The sequence below is a fragment of the Daktulosphaira vitifoliae genome, unplaced genomic scaffold, assembly GCF_025091365.1.
Source record: "Daktulosphaira vitifoliae isolate Bord-2020 unplaced genomic scaffold, ASM2509136v1 Scaffold_2, whole genome shotgun sequence".
Taxonomy (NCBI): Eukaryota; Metazoa; Arthropoda; class Insecta; order Hemiptera; family Phylloxeridae; genus Daktulosphaira; species Daktulosphaira vitifoliae.
Genome location: NW_026099573.1, coordinates 30,470,933 through 30,486,197, shown reverse-complemented (window position 1 = coordinate 30,486,197; position 15,265 = coordinate 30,470,933). Strand labels below are relative to the sequence as shown.

Sequence of the window (15,265 nt, the reverse complement as noted above, 5' to 3'; positions counted from 1 at the left end):
TATTATATATATTTGACCAACTGGATTGTATATAAATAGTTTTGTGTTATCTTATTGTTTTCATTGATTAATTTGTAACAATAATTGAATTAACACGTAACAATGAAAATATTGAACAAAATAAATAAGACTTAAAATTTAAATACATCATTAGTCGAATTTAAATGTATTTTTCTGTTAGATATTGTGTATTTATTGTTTTCGGTAATTATTGACGGATGTACTAATAACTATAGTAATAATAAATAAAAAAGTGATACTATCATGGCCACAAAATTTATATGTTAAGTTTTAATAATTTTTTTATGGATTTATAGCATAAAATATTTTAAGACACAAAATACATTTAGGTTTGGTTGAACCTGATGCATTCTTTTAATTATTCAATTGAAAATCATATTCAATAGAATCTTTAAAATTTTATTAATGAAGATATACGTGTAACATTTTTTACTAACTCTACTACATAAATATTTTGATTCATTACAGTACAAGATGTTGTTCGATTAAGACGTCTATTGTTGCGCGTCGATTATCTGTTTTAGTTATGGCCGATCATTTTTAACACGCTTATATTAGTTTCACATGCATGTTTGTTGTTTGTTGTAAGTTTGTAACTCCACGTGTTATCGCGTTCCCGTCGTCTATGGCCTTGAGACTAGACTGCTGTAACGCATTCACCTTACCCCACGCCAAGTTCACCACAAGCCGGCAACACTATTCTGTATAAATTTATTTTTGGTTATCGTACCCGTACACGCGTACGTGTCATCAATATTATATATATATATAAATAAATTTTTATTTTGACTGACTAATACCGCCCGCGTGTAATGCGCCTTACGTATATATATATATATATATTCCTACAGCCGCCGCATATGCTTCGTGTACAACGTTCCCCCGCGCCCCGCCAGCCTACAAAACACAGCTATATCTCGTGCATGATACGTTTACGTACTTAAGTCGCTTTACATGTATATATATATATATTCTAATTACTATTAAAAATATATATTAACACGCCTTATTCTCATTAAGAGATATAAAGTGTATTCATTCCGATTACAAAGGATGATTTCCGTATCGTCATTTTACGTCACTACTTCCATGTTCCGGAGTGGGTAATTTACGCGCCTGGTGCTTTCTTTGGATGTGGTAGCCGTTTCTCAGACTCCCTTCCCGGAATTGAACCCTGATTTCCCGTTACCCGTTACAACCATGATATGGATAGTAACTACTATCATAACATGAAACTAAAAAGTAAAAAATAAATATAGTTAAAGAAAACTAAAAAAACACGCTTTTAAGTTTTTTTAAACTATATTTATTCATCTTTATTTTGAATAACACTTATTGTATTATTATTCATACCTACTATTTAATGTAACATCAATTAGATGGCGCGCTCTAGTCGCAACTTAAGCACCTACTTGCAGTTCAACCTACATGACTGAACTGCTGCACTGATTCTTCCTTCCTTTCCCTGTCAAGGTAATGTTAGGTCATAGATTAAATTACACATACATAGACCAAGCCGTACTCAATTTTGGCAGTCCAATTTTTATCATGAATGGACGCAGGGAAACGATGTGCCGGACGCAGGCGATTATCCTGATAGATAGCGAAAATTTTAAGTGCTTCTATTGGTTGAAATATACATGGTATTTTAAATCTTTAATAATTATTTAATGAATGTATAATGCACATAATTAAACAGTTATACACGTTATTTTTCATTTTATAACATAATAAGGTTTTTTTTATGATTTTAACTCTTTGTAATTATTTTTTCATTGAAATTTTATTTATTTTTTTATTTTCATACTATACTAAGAATCCTTAACTTTGATATGAAATGTGGTATTACAGTACACGACTAAACTGTTGGTCTCTATATATTTTTATAAATTATTTTTAACAGAAAGCAGTGGCAAATAAATTGTTTTGTAATTAGGATGAGTTCAAAAATCTTTATGATAACAATCATCATGGAAGCTGTGCCCCAATATCACAAAGCTCTTATATTATATTTATATTATATTTATTTTGTATTTGTATTACTAGTTTTACTTTTCGCTCTTATCGGGGTGGACATAATAAATTAACATTTGTTGTGTGCAGGAAACTAAGTGAAAATGAGAGAAATCAAGGGAAATAGGTGAAGGTTATAACACAATATACTCTGGTAAGTCTAGTACAAAGAATGGTGTAGGGATAATAATGGATGAGGAGATGAAAAGTAAAGTAGTAGAAATTGCTAAGAAAAGTGACAGTATTATGGTCATAAAATTGATATTCGAGGAAAAAGTGCTGAATGTAATAAGTGCCTATGCACCACAAGTAGGGTGTGATGAAATAGACAAGGAAAAATTTTAGAGAGAGATGGATGAGGTGATACAAGGGGTACCTGGCAAAGAGGATGTGGTGATAGGTGGAGATATGAATGGACGTATAGGTAATGAGAATAGAGAATATGAAAGAGTACATGGAGGGTATGGTTTTAGCGGGAAGAAGGAGGCTGGAGAAAGAAGCCTGGATTTCGCAGTATCGTATGATCTTGCTGTGGTTAATACTTATTTTAGAAAGAGGAAAGAACATTATAAATCTTTTAAGAGTGGGAGGAATAAACAGATTGATTATTTTATAAGGAAAAGAGAGAGTGTAAAGCGAGTAAAAGATTGTAAAGTTATACCGAATATATAGCGTAAAGAAAATATACAAAAATAGAAGAAACACGGGGGAAAAATCGAAAATCCGATGGTAGAAAATGAAAAAGGAAAATGGAAAAGAGTTTATAAAGACGGTAAAGAGATGACGGTTTGGAATGTAGAGGAAGACATAAAATGTAAAAATGTAAAAAATAAAATCGATAATATTCACACAAAAGTAGCATTTGGTAGCCATTTTCACCGTGAAGACAAAATCCGAAATTTTTATTTTCCATAATAAAATATATTACATTAGCTTTAATTTAAGATATACATAAAAGTGTCAGACTTTCCGGAACATTCTCAAAAGTTAAGTTGAAAAAGTAAATTTTTTATGAAAAAGTTGTCATTTTAAATTCCCCCCTGTGGGGAGGAAAGGTGTCAAATTTATACCAAATGATAGGTAAAGACATCAAGCATCTATATAAAAAAAAAAATTATATTAATTTATTCATTTTTAGAAAAGTTATGGCAGTTTTAGGTAAAAAAATTTTGAAAATTAGTGATTTTTAAATTTGTATTTTTTTTGGAGGTTTTCCCCATTTACGGGAAGAGAGGGAATTTTTTTCAATTTTTGAGGGCAATGTCTTCGACTAGATACGATTCTGATCTTTTAACGTATCGTTGAAAGAAATCGGTTAGGTGAGAGCTGAGAAAAAGAACATCATAGTAAAACCAATACCTTCTCAGCTTCGCATTGAAGCTAAAAGTTTCCTGTGAAAATAGTAACTGGATGACGTCATTGTGTGTAATTTTGTACGTTAGATTATTTCATAATATTGTTTATCTAATGGACTGAATAAAGTAGAGATCAATCATTAGATTAACGCAAAAAATATTATATTTGAACGTTTATATTAAATTCACAAAGTTTAATTAATAAAAAAGATATAAAAAGGAAGAAAAACAATTTAAATGTAACTAAAATTAGTAATTTAATGCACAAAATAGGGCCACTCCACGTTTTATCCAATGACTTTGTGGCTGTTTACTCGGTACTTCAATTGATATTATAAAGTTCGTTGAATGACCAGTTGTCGATAAATTACCCGCTCTTGTTAAAGTTTTATATATAGGACATACATAAAAACCGTTTTGAAGTTTATGATTTTGTTCTGGTATTAACCAAATAGGAGGCATTTCTAAAAAGAAAATTTTTAAATTAAAATATATTTTTTAACGGGAAAATAATTATCATAACTGATTAAATATGTATAAAAAAGACAAAACTTATGTATATAGAGGTAACTACTGAATTCTATCATTAGCTAAAAAATAATATATTTTTATAATTTTTTATTTTTTAATTTAATATTATTAAAAACCTGTGTAAAGTTCTTTAGCTATAGATTCATCTAATATATGAAGATTTTCATTCCATCGACATCCTTCTAAGAATAAACCATATATGACACATCCGTGTTGTGGTCTTTTCTCAGGTACGCTGTCCAGTACTGTGAAGCCATATTGAATAGTGTCGATTGAAACAATATTTTTACGAGCAAAATTTTGTAAGCAACCCGTAAGAAATGCCTGAGGGAAAAAAAATCCAGATATCCAAAAACTGGATGGTATGCCGTTTTCTATCCATTTATTTAAAAATGCTACACGCATTCGAAGATCAACTACCCATGCGCCTATAGAATTTTAAAATACATATAAAATCTCAAGTTAAAAATTTTATTGCTTTTTTATTTACCTAACGGTTTTAATGACGGATAAGCTTTTTTTGCCCACAAAACAGGAATTTGGTTTGAAATTAAGCTTTTCATCATTTGCTCCAAAGCGTCTGTCATTACCACTAGTCCTTTGACTCCTTTTAAAAGACTTCGTAGAGTATCATCAACTATAGCTAACAGTCGATTAAACCTCACCAGTTCTTGAATAAGTACCGTATTTAAAGATTCCTCGTACGTTACAGGATATTTTTCTTGTATCCATGCTAGTGAAGACCAAGGTTTAGGGATATCTCGAAGTAATGATTCTGCCTTATTATTTAAAATGTCGTCCCCATCTGTAGAGCTAGTTAATATGGTGCGAGGTTGCAAAGACAATAAAATGTTAAGTGATCTAAAAATTAAAATCAAATTTTTGCTTAATGTCTAATAAAAAGTTGATATAACTAAGCATGTAATTAATAAAAAAAGAGTAATCCTTTATTTCAAATAAAGAAATATATTTAGAAAGAGGGTGATTCATTAAGTATAAGATACTTATTTTCTATGAAATTATTGAATTTTTACTATAGAGAATAATTGTTGGTACAATAAACTACAATATTATATTATGTTGTCAAATAATTTTTTTTTCTATTTTTTCAGTTCAATTTGACATGATAGAAAAATAATTGTTATTTTGTTTTTATATTTAATTAATTATTTTTTTATCTAATCAACCGTCAATACTCTAACATAATTTAATGATTTGGATTTAAAGTAAAAATTCATTATTCATTTCGTCTTCATAAGAACAGAGGTACTAATAATTTTTTTGATAGCCCACAAATGCATAGGTCGATCGACGATGTATGATAATAACCTTGCGTTGATTAGAATTAATAATAATTGTAAAGATGTTTTTCAGCAGATAAAGAAAGAAATAACATCTGACAGGATATTGAAACACTTTGATCCTAACTATCCAACGTATTTAACATGTGATGCATCGTCTTATGGAATAGGAGCAATATTATCTCAAATAGTTGACAAACAACAAGAGTTTCCTATAGCATATATGTCTAGAACACTAAATTCAGATAAAAATAATTACAGTCAAGTCGACAAAGAAGCACTTGCCATTATATCCGGAGTTCATAAATTTAACAATTATTTATGGGGTTTAAATTTTACTATTAGATCAGATTGTAAACCACTTACAAGTATTTTTGTACCAAAGAAAGGTATACCAATAATGACAGCAAGTAGATTACAGCGTTATGCAGTATTTCTATCAGAATATCAATTTAAAATTGAATAAGTAACATCCAACAAAAATAGTGCTGATGTCTTATCAAGATTACCAATAAATACAGCAAATTGTAGAAAATCAGAAGTGTCATATTTACAGTTAATAGATGAAGCAAAAATTATGAACGCAGAGTTAGTACAAAAAGAAACCATGAAAGACAAAGTATTAAGTAAAGTCAGATATTATATCCTTCAAGGATGGCCAACAGCTGTTGAAGACAAATTTGAAACTTATAAACAAAGACAAGAACTATTAAATATGGAACAAAATGTTATATTATGGGGTCATCGAATAATAATAACAGAAACTTTAAGAAGGAACATACTAAAAGAATTACATCAAAACCATTTAGGTGTAGTAAAAATGAAAAGTTTAGCCAGAGCACATGTATGGTGACCAAATTATAGACAAAGATATTGAGGAAAATGCAGCAGAATGTGATGGTTGTGTAGAACTAAGATCTATGCCAAGAAGGACAAAACTTCATACTTGGGAATGGCCGCAACAACCGTGGCAAAGAATACATATGGACTATTTAGGACCTATTAATGGAAATCACTACTTAATAATTGAAGACGCATATTCAAAGTGGATTGAGGCTTTTAGAGTGCCATTAAAAAATCAAGATCATTATTCACTAGATTTGGTTTGCCAGAGTACATAGTAAGTGATATATGTACTACCCTTTAAATCTGAGTCATTTCGGCAATATTTAAAACTAAACTGTATCAGTCATAGAACATCATCTCCTTATTATCCCCAAAGCAATGATTAGGCAGAGATTGGCATTAAAATAATTAAATCTTTTTTGTCTAAAATCAATAATATAAATATTGATGAACAGTTGATCCAATTTTTATTCGACTACAGGATTTCTATGCACACAACAACAAATGAGTGTCCAGCAAAACTTTTATTGGGTAGAATGCCTCGTACAAGATTTTACATACTCAAACCAAATATAAGAAAAACTGTGTTCACAAAACAAGAGAAACAAGGAAAAAATAGACACATAGTAAGAGAATTTGAAATAGGAAATAATGTACTAGTTAGAGGTTATGGTAAACAAAAAAAAATGGTTTAAAGGTGTAATAAAACGTAGAATAGGTAACATAATGTACTTAAGTATTAACAAAAATAAGAAATGGTTTAGTATGGAAATGACATTTAGATCAAATATTAAGGTTGAATGGACAAAAATTTGAAGGAAGTGGAAGTGAAATGGTAAAATTTAATGCAGATAGGTATGACACCTATGAGACTGAGGAAACACAAAAAACTGAAACCAATGAGACTGAGGAGAAACTAAAAATTGAAACTAATAAGACTGTTGAAAATGAAATATGTGAAACTGTCATGATTGAGGAATTTGGAAATAATAGTACAGATAAAAGGGAAGAAAGAAACACTGGTCAAGTAGGAAAACAAAATATATGTTCAAACAGAATGAGAAAGCCTATTAAAAAATGTAATTTGTAATTGTATTTCATATTATTATGTTATTAATTTATATACTTTATGATGAAATCATAAGTTATAAATTTAAGTGCTAATGTGTATTCATTTATTAATTATTTCTATTTAAGATAAGATATTCAATTGTGTAAATTTTTCTTAACTATGGTAATATTTTAAGAGAGGAAGTGTTATGTTGATAAGAATAAGTGATAACACTTTTCTTATATTTTACTCTTAATGTACATTTGTACTGTTAATAAAGTGTATTGTTCTGCAATTAAAAATTTATATTTATTAAAGACAACCCTATAACAAATTAGATACTTCTTATCCAAACGTGGACAGAACAAGAAGAGTCTTACAATAGACATTGTTATGAATACTTAACTTAGTTTTATTATTGTCCCACAATTGTAATAACAGATAATCATAAATTGAATTGTAATTGAGGTCGGCCTAAAAGAATGTGTTTATAAAGTATTTTTTTCGGTATTGCAAAACCGGAAAGTGGGCCGACTGCGACTGTTGTAATTCAGAGCATCGTTAGTCATTTGACAACTATTGTGCGATTACTATTACTTTTATTTTAATAAACTAATTAATTATTCGGCAATACTATTTTATTTTATTCTATTTGTTACTCTCGTAACATTAATTTTGGTGGCAGCGGTGCGATACCGAAGAGACTGGTGCCGAAAAAGAATAATTTTTATTTTTATTATAAAAGTTACTAAGTACGCAAACAATAGTCAAATAACTCATCAGAAACTCCAGAATCTCAAGAAAAGCATTGAACTCAAAATACAGAAAATCTTCAAAAATCAAAGAACTTCAAGAAAATCAAATCAAAAATAAGATAAAATAATAATAATAAACAACAAATAAAACTTGTTTGTTATATTTAATACAATTAACGGTTAGTAATTTCTACTGTTATTTCGTTCACTATCAACGTATATACTTTCGCCGCCGCCCGAACTCATATATATATATATATTTTACAAAAATATTAAAAAAATTCACTAAAAACCCACAAGTCAAGTTTCTCCGCGTGACCAGTTTCAGAGCGTAGAACATCAATCCAACCCAACCAAACTATCAACACATCATGTTTATGGTGGTGAATGTCTTATTACTGTAAGTTTTATTTTGTAGTTTAATTTATTTTTTTTAAAAAAAAAAAAAGAAAAGAAAAAGAAAAAAAAAGGAAAAAAAAAATAATAATACATTTATGTATATAGATAATATTTTTCGTTTTTAAGTGTATTAATTTATACGTACATACATATATATATTTTTTTTAATAAATAAGTATCAGAAAATCTTGGGGGTAAATTAGTTAGTTATTTATATATTTATATAATTTACATTTATCTATTTTTTATTCATGTTTATTATTTAATTATCTTTTGTGGAATCAGCTCAGCTTTGGAATTTAAGATAGTATTATTTTGTATTGTTTATGAGTAATTCTAGTAGTAGAAGTAGTAGTCCTATCGACGACAAATCAGTTGATCCTGATTTTAAACCAACCTGCAGTACTAAAGTATCTGTTTCAAAACATCCTTCTCGTAATTTACGTTCAACTTCGTCGTCTAATCCTCCTATAGAAAATTTATTAACTAAAGGTGATGCTCTTCTTGAATCTTCTTCTGAACTTTTAAATACAACTTTTGGTAAACTAGGTGACACCGACAGTTTTTTAGGTCAGTGTAGTCAAACCTTNCCATGACAGTTTTTTAGGTCAGTGTAGTCAAACCTTGTTAAAGTTAGAGCAAGTCCAAAATCCAATTTCTGATTTTAATCCAATTATTCCTATCAAACAGAAATCTATCGTACAGTCTCCAGAATTTCAGTCTTTATTTATCGAACCGAACCTCAATCAACCTCTTCCCCTACTTCGTGAAATGGCCAACAATCAGATAAGTCTAAAGGCTGCCCTACGTTTATTACCACAGTCGTTTGATTGTACCAGTTCAGAGGATCTTGAAATATTTTTAGAAAAATGTGAGTTTGCCATAGAGTGCGCAGACTCAACAGCACAGGAAAAGCTTCTTAAAGGTATTCAAGTACGTCTATCCGGCAAAGCTAGACAAGCAATCAAATTCAAAGAAATCCAATCGTGGACTGACTTAAAAAATACTCTAAAATCCACTTTAGAACCACAGAGGACAACTACTCATCTCTATCTAGAGCTATATTGTACCAAACAGGCTCCTAATGAAGATGTTATTTCTTATGCCAATCGTGTAGAATGTCTACAATCACAAATTTTAGAACAAGAAACAAATGGAAAAAGCACTGAAGCAGCTACCGCCCTTGAGCAAAGCCTTAAAGCTCAAACAGTCCAAGTGTTCACCGAAGGTTTAAATAATCTTAAAGACTTTATAAAAGCTCGTAATCCACCAACATTAGAGAAGGCTATTCAAGCCGCCCGTGAAGAAGAGCGTGTCCGAAAATCATGGCACGAATCTAGGAAGTTGACCCCTACAACAGAAGGAAAGTCAAAAGTTATGTGTTTTAATTGTACAAAAATTGGTCATTTAGCAAAAGACTGCAGGTCTACTTCAAATCACACGCATAAATCATCAAATTTTATTAAGCCTAAATCTAATTTGCAAAGCTATCGTCCTAACTTGGCTCACGTTCAAATGGTTGTGTGTCGTTATTGTAAAAAATCAGGACACACTTTAGAAGTATGCAGAAAACGCCAATGGGTTAACAACAAGAAACAATCACAATCAACACCAGAACCACAGACATCTAATGCGGGAAACGAGACACGACAGGCAACTTTCGGCGGAAAACCTGTCAGCAGCATCAAATTAGCCGATCTCTCCATTTTACCGCAAAATTAGATAACCACCATGTTGTCTACCCAATTCATCAGACAAACTCGGGCACTGCCAGACTTCTACTTGATTCCGGTAGTGACCTAAACCTTATTAAAGTATCATCTCTTAAAAGTAATGTGATTTTTTATGATCACATAATATATCATTTGAAGGGCATAACTGACCAACTAGTTATGACATTAGGAATGACTACCTTAACTATACAACTAAATAACCAATTCCTTCAAGCAGAGTTCCATTTAATTCATCCTGACTTTCCCATACCTCATGACGGAATCCTAGGAAAACCTTTCATAGTAGGACATCAGACTCTCATAAATTATGGAACCAATGAATTAATCATTCCGAATTCAGCCGGTATTGTTATCTCTCCTCGATCAGAAACTCTTATTACCATACCAGCTTCGACTATTAAAGAAGGCACCATGCTCTTAATTCCTTCTCAGACAATTAACGAAAACCTCGTAAGTGGAAATGTCGTAACTCAGGTCCAAGGCAATCGCGTATTACTTTCTATTTTAAATCCGTCAGAACAACCCGAACATCTTCAGATACCAAATCTCGAAAGTCTTAATTACGAAGAATATCTAGAAGTATCTATAAATATTACGCAGTCACAATCCCAAAGTAACTTCGATGGAAGCAGAATTAGTCGACTTAAGCAAGCTCTTCGTACTGATCATCTGAACAATGAAGAACGAAATTCATTGGAAAGCATTTGCAGTCAGTTCTCCGACGTATTCCATTTAGAAGGGGATCCAATTACGCATACTACAGCGATATATCACGAAATTAAAACACCTGATAATGTCCAGCCGATAATGGACAAGCCCTATCGACTCCCTTACAAACACAAGAATGAGATTAATGAACAAATAGCACAACTCGAGAAAGAGGGAGTTATAGCTGCTAGTGAATCTCCATGGAATGCGCCATTATTAGTAGTACCAAAAAAACCAGACATATATGGAAATATCAAATATCGCGTCTGCGTTGATTTTCGAAAAATCAATCAGGTCTCTCAAGGAGATGCCTATCCTCTTCCTAACATCACTGATATCCTTGACCAGCTTGGTAAATCTCGCTATTACAGTACTCTTGATCTAGCAAATGGTTATTATCAAGTCCCTATGTTACCCGAACACCGTGAAAAAACCGCTTTTTCGACTGACAAAGGTCATTTTGAATTTATTCGTATGCCTTTTGGTTTGAAAGGTGCACCAAGCACATTCCAACGCCTGATGAACAAAGTTTTAATTGGCATAAATGGAGTAAAAGCTTTCGTTTACTTAGATGATATAATCATATATGCTAAAAATTTAGACGATCATTCTCAAAAGCTCACAGAAATCTTTGATAGACTTAGACAATATAATCTAAAATTACAACCTATTAAATGTGAATTTCTCCGCAAGGAAACTCAATACCTAGGTCATGTTATTACAGACCAAGGTGTTAAACCTGATCCAAGAAAAATAGAATGCGTTCAAAATTTTCCCGTACCTAAAAATGTTAAGGAAGTTAAGTCATTTCTTGGATTATCCGGTTATTATCGACGATTTATTAAAAATTATGGGGAAATTGCGAAACCTTTGACAGCTCTCTTAAAAAAGGATGTCCCATTTACTTGGAGTGACCTTTGCCAAGAATCTTTTCAGACGTTAAAATGCGTATTAACACAAGCTCCAATTCTTCAATATCCTGACTTTGAGAAACCCTTTGTCCTCACTTGTGATGCTAGCAACTATGCCGTAGGTTGTATCTTGTCTCAAGGTCCTATAGGAAAGGATTTACCTATAGCATTCGCATCCAGAACATTAAATAAGGCAGAACAAAACTACAACACCACCGAAAAGGAACTAACAAGTATTGTATGGGGTGTAAAACAGTTTCACCCTTATCTTTTTGGTCAGAAATTCACAATTGTCACAGATCATCGTGCTCTCACGTGGATATTTAACCTCAAAGATCCTGGGTCCCGGTTAACCAGATGGAGATTAAAACTAGAAGAGTATCAATACACAGTGCACTATAAAAAAGGATCACAAAATACCAACGCTGATGCTTTGAGTAGAATCCATCAGGTAACTACTCGTTCAACAAGTAAATCAGTAACCGAATCGATGAATTCAGAAAATCCAGAACATTTACGAAATCCAGAATATTCCGAACACTCATTAACTCCAGAAAATTCAGAACATTCACTAACTCCAGAATATCCAAAATCATCTTCATTTTCCAATATTAATGAAACCATCACAGAATCTCCGTGTCAATACGTATTGAACAATATCAGCCATTATTCTAATCTTCCTAAAAATATAGTAGAAACCCATGGAAAGGTGTTGAATGCACCCTCAGACTATCATTTGACAAATTTTGTATCCAAAGATCTCAAGTTATCAAAAGGAATTGCTTTAGATTTTCGTCGACATTTTGGGCAATTATCTAGTCTGCGGAAACAAAACAAGAATGTTACTGAAATCGCTTTTCTCAAACAATCCAATAGATTTATCCTCTACATAATAATAAAAGAGAAGATTTGGCAGAAACCAAAATACGAAATTATTTTCACTGCCCTACAAAATCTCCGAGAATTTTGTCATGTAAATCATTTAGATAAAATAGCTTTACCTAAAATAGATACTGGTCTAGATTGGTTAAATGTTCGATCTATCATAAACTATATCTTCAGAGACTCTAACATTCACATTCTTCTCTATTCTCTAGTTGAATACTCATCAGAACAAAAATCTCATATCATTCAAGAATTTCACCTAAATCCCTTAGGTGGTCATCAGGGTATATCACGAACTATCAATAGATTAAAGAAACAACACTCATGGATCGGTATGAATCATGACGTGGCTGAGTTTATAAAAAAATGTACATCATGTCAGAAAAACAAGACTACAAATCGTCATGTAAAAGCACCGATGGTAATTACTACTACCTCTTCAAAGCCCTTTGAGAAAGTTTTTATGGATGTAGTCGGTCCTCTTCCACGTACACCTCATAACAATGCCTACATCCTAACTCTTCAAGATGATCTTACAAAATTTTCATGGGCTGTCCCTATGGAAAATCATGAAGCAAACACTGTTGCTTATCATTTTGTAACCAAATTCATATGCTTTCATGGTATCCCTTAGAATCTCGTTACTGATTGTGGCACCGAATTTCTTAGTGATGTGTTTAAAGAAACATGTCTACTGAAAATAAAAAAAACATCTACAACTCCCTATAGGCCGCAGAGCAATGGAAGTCTCGAGAGAAGTCACCGGACTTTAGGTGAGTATCTTCGACACTTCGTAGATAAAGATCAGCGAAACTGGGACACTTATGTTCCATTTGCTATGTTCACTTACAACTCAACAACTCATTCTGCCACGGGATACCAGCCCTACGAACTTTTATACGGTTATGAAGCCCAAGTCCCAACATCATTTACCCGAGAACCGGAACCACAGTATAATTATACAGACTATAAATTCGAATTAAAAAGAAACATGCAAGAAACTCATAATATTGCCAGAAAAAGATTATTAGAAAAGAAGCAAAAATCTAAAACCTCCTATGACCAAACTCAATTCCTTCCCACACTTCATATTGGTGATAAAGTTTTAATTCAGGAAAAGGCTAACAAAGGAAAACTGGCTCCTAAATGGTTAGGTCCTTTTGAAATATTAGACACAAACGCTGATTCAGTAAATATAGTTATTAACAAAAATGGCAAACGTCAAACACTCCACAAGAACATGGCTAAACTCTTTCATGAATAATAATTAACAAATAATCATTATTGTTTGTTACAGAATNATCAAATAATCATTATTGTGTGTTACAGAATGGTTACTCACTTCTCTCAATATTATGCAGAAAACCTAAAAGCGTTCATAAATATCACTGAGTTCAATCAAACGTCCGGTCTGTATTACGAATCCTATGGTCCCCTCAGAATCTCCCAGAGTACCTGGCAACTTATTTCCTACCTGGATTTAAAGAACTACCAGCAACGTCATTCTTTAATCTTAGGTTATTACAATCAAACGGTGCGTCACTGTCGGGACGCATCAGAAAATTCAAAAGATATAAAAATAGCTACAGTCTGTACCCAATTTGTTCAAATTACATTACCTTATTTAAATGAAATAGAATTCAATCATATTACTCTTTCATCTATGTTAAATCTGAAGGGGAATAGCAGTTCTCTTTACTCCCGACAAAATAGAGGTCTAGCAAATTTCGTTGGTAGAATAGCAAATGTTTTATTCGGTGTATGTTCCGATCAAGATGCTGAATATTTTTATAATAAAATCAGCGAACTTCAGGAAAATAAAGAAAAAATTCTACGACTATCCAAAGAACAAATACACATTATGAAATCCGTAGTTCATCACACATACAATTCCTCACTACATCTAGATCAAACACAACAAAATATGTCCCGAAATATACAGAAACTACTATCGCAAAGTCAAATGAATGCTGATAAAATCAATTTAGTAGAATTCATTTCTACTCTAGCTGAACATACAGCCACCATAACTCTACTACTTAGCCAATACAGTTGGGAAACTCAGAACCTCCTTGCTATAGTTAACTCAGCTCTAAGTGGTCGATTACATTCTAGTATCCTACCTCCTAATATCCTACTTAATGAATTGAAAGAAATCCGTCTTAGTTTACCATCAACCCTTGAACTCCCAGTTTCTATCTATTCTACAAGTCTAACTGATTTGTTCAAGATAACTACTATTGATGCATTATATATTAATTATACTTTGATTTTTAATTTAAAAATCCCTTTATTGTCTAATTTAGATTTTAATTTATTTCACCCCATATCCTTGCCTATACCACAAGGAAATCAAAATTTTATTTTTATTGTAACCGAATCTAAGTATTTAGCTTTAAGTAGAAATAATGATTATTATTTTTCTTTATCAGACCTTCAACTTTCAAATTGTTTTGATTTAAGTAATTTTAAATTGTGTAAGTACTCTAAAGCACTATATCGTCATTCCAAAACAAAAAATTGTGACGTAAATCTATATTTTAAACCTAATTATCCAATTGTCAATTGTAATCTTAAGTATCGTAAATTGTTCATTCCCATATATCATAAATTAGAAACTCAAAACTCTTGGTTATATGTGACTCCTACAGAAACGCATATGACACTCAAATGTAATAATGTACAGAACCTCTTTTCTATTAATACCATTGGTAAAATAACAGTGGATAAGTCTTGTACTGTGAGTACCGAAACTT

The 15,265-nt window shown here is 31.6% G+C and overlaps 1 protein-coding gene across 1 annotated transcript in view; it reads right to left on the bottom strand.

Annotated features, from left to right (window-relative positions):
- Positions 1-3,266: 3,266 nt before the first annotated feature.
- LOC126897619 (dynein axonemal heavy chain 1-like) overlaps positions 3,267-15,265 on the bottom strand; it is a 38,505-nt gene continuing 26,506 nt past the window's right edge. The window contains exons 47-49 of the mRNA XM_050671350.1: positions 4,411-4,781; positions 4,037-4,348; positions 3,267-3,853 (exon numbers count right to left, since the gene is read on the bottom strand). Coding sequence (XP_050527307.1) covers positions 3,639-3,853; positions 4,037-4,348; positions 4,411-4,781 — 898 coding nt within the window. The 3' untranslated portion in view covers positions 3,267-3,638. The remainder of the gene's footprint in view (positions 3,854-4,036; positions 4,349-4,410; positions 4,782-15,265) is intronic.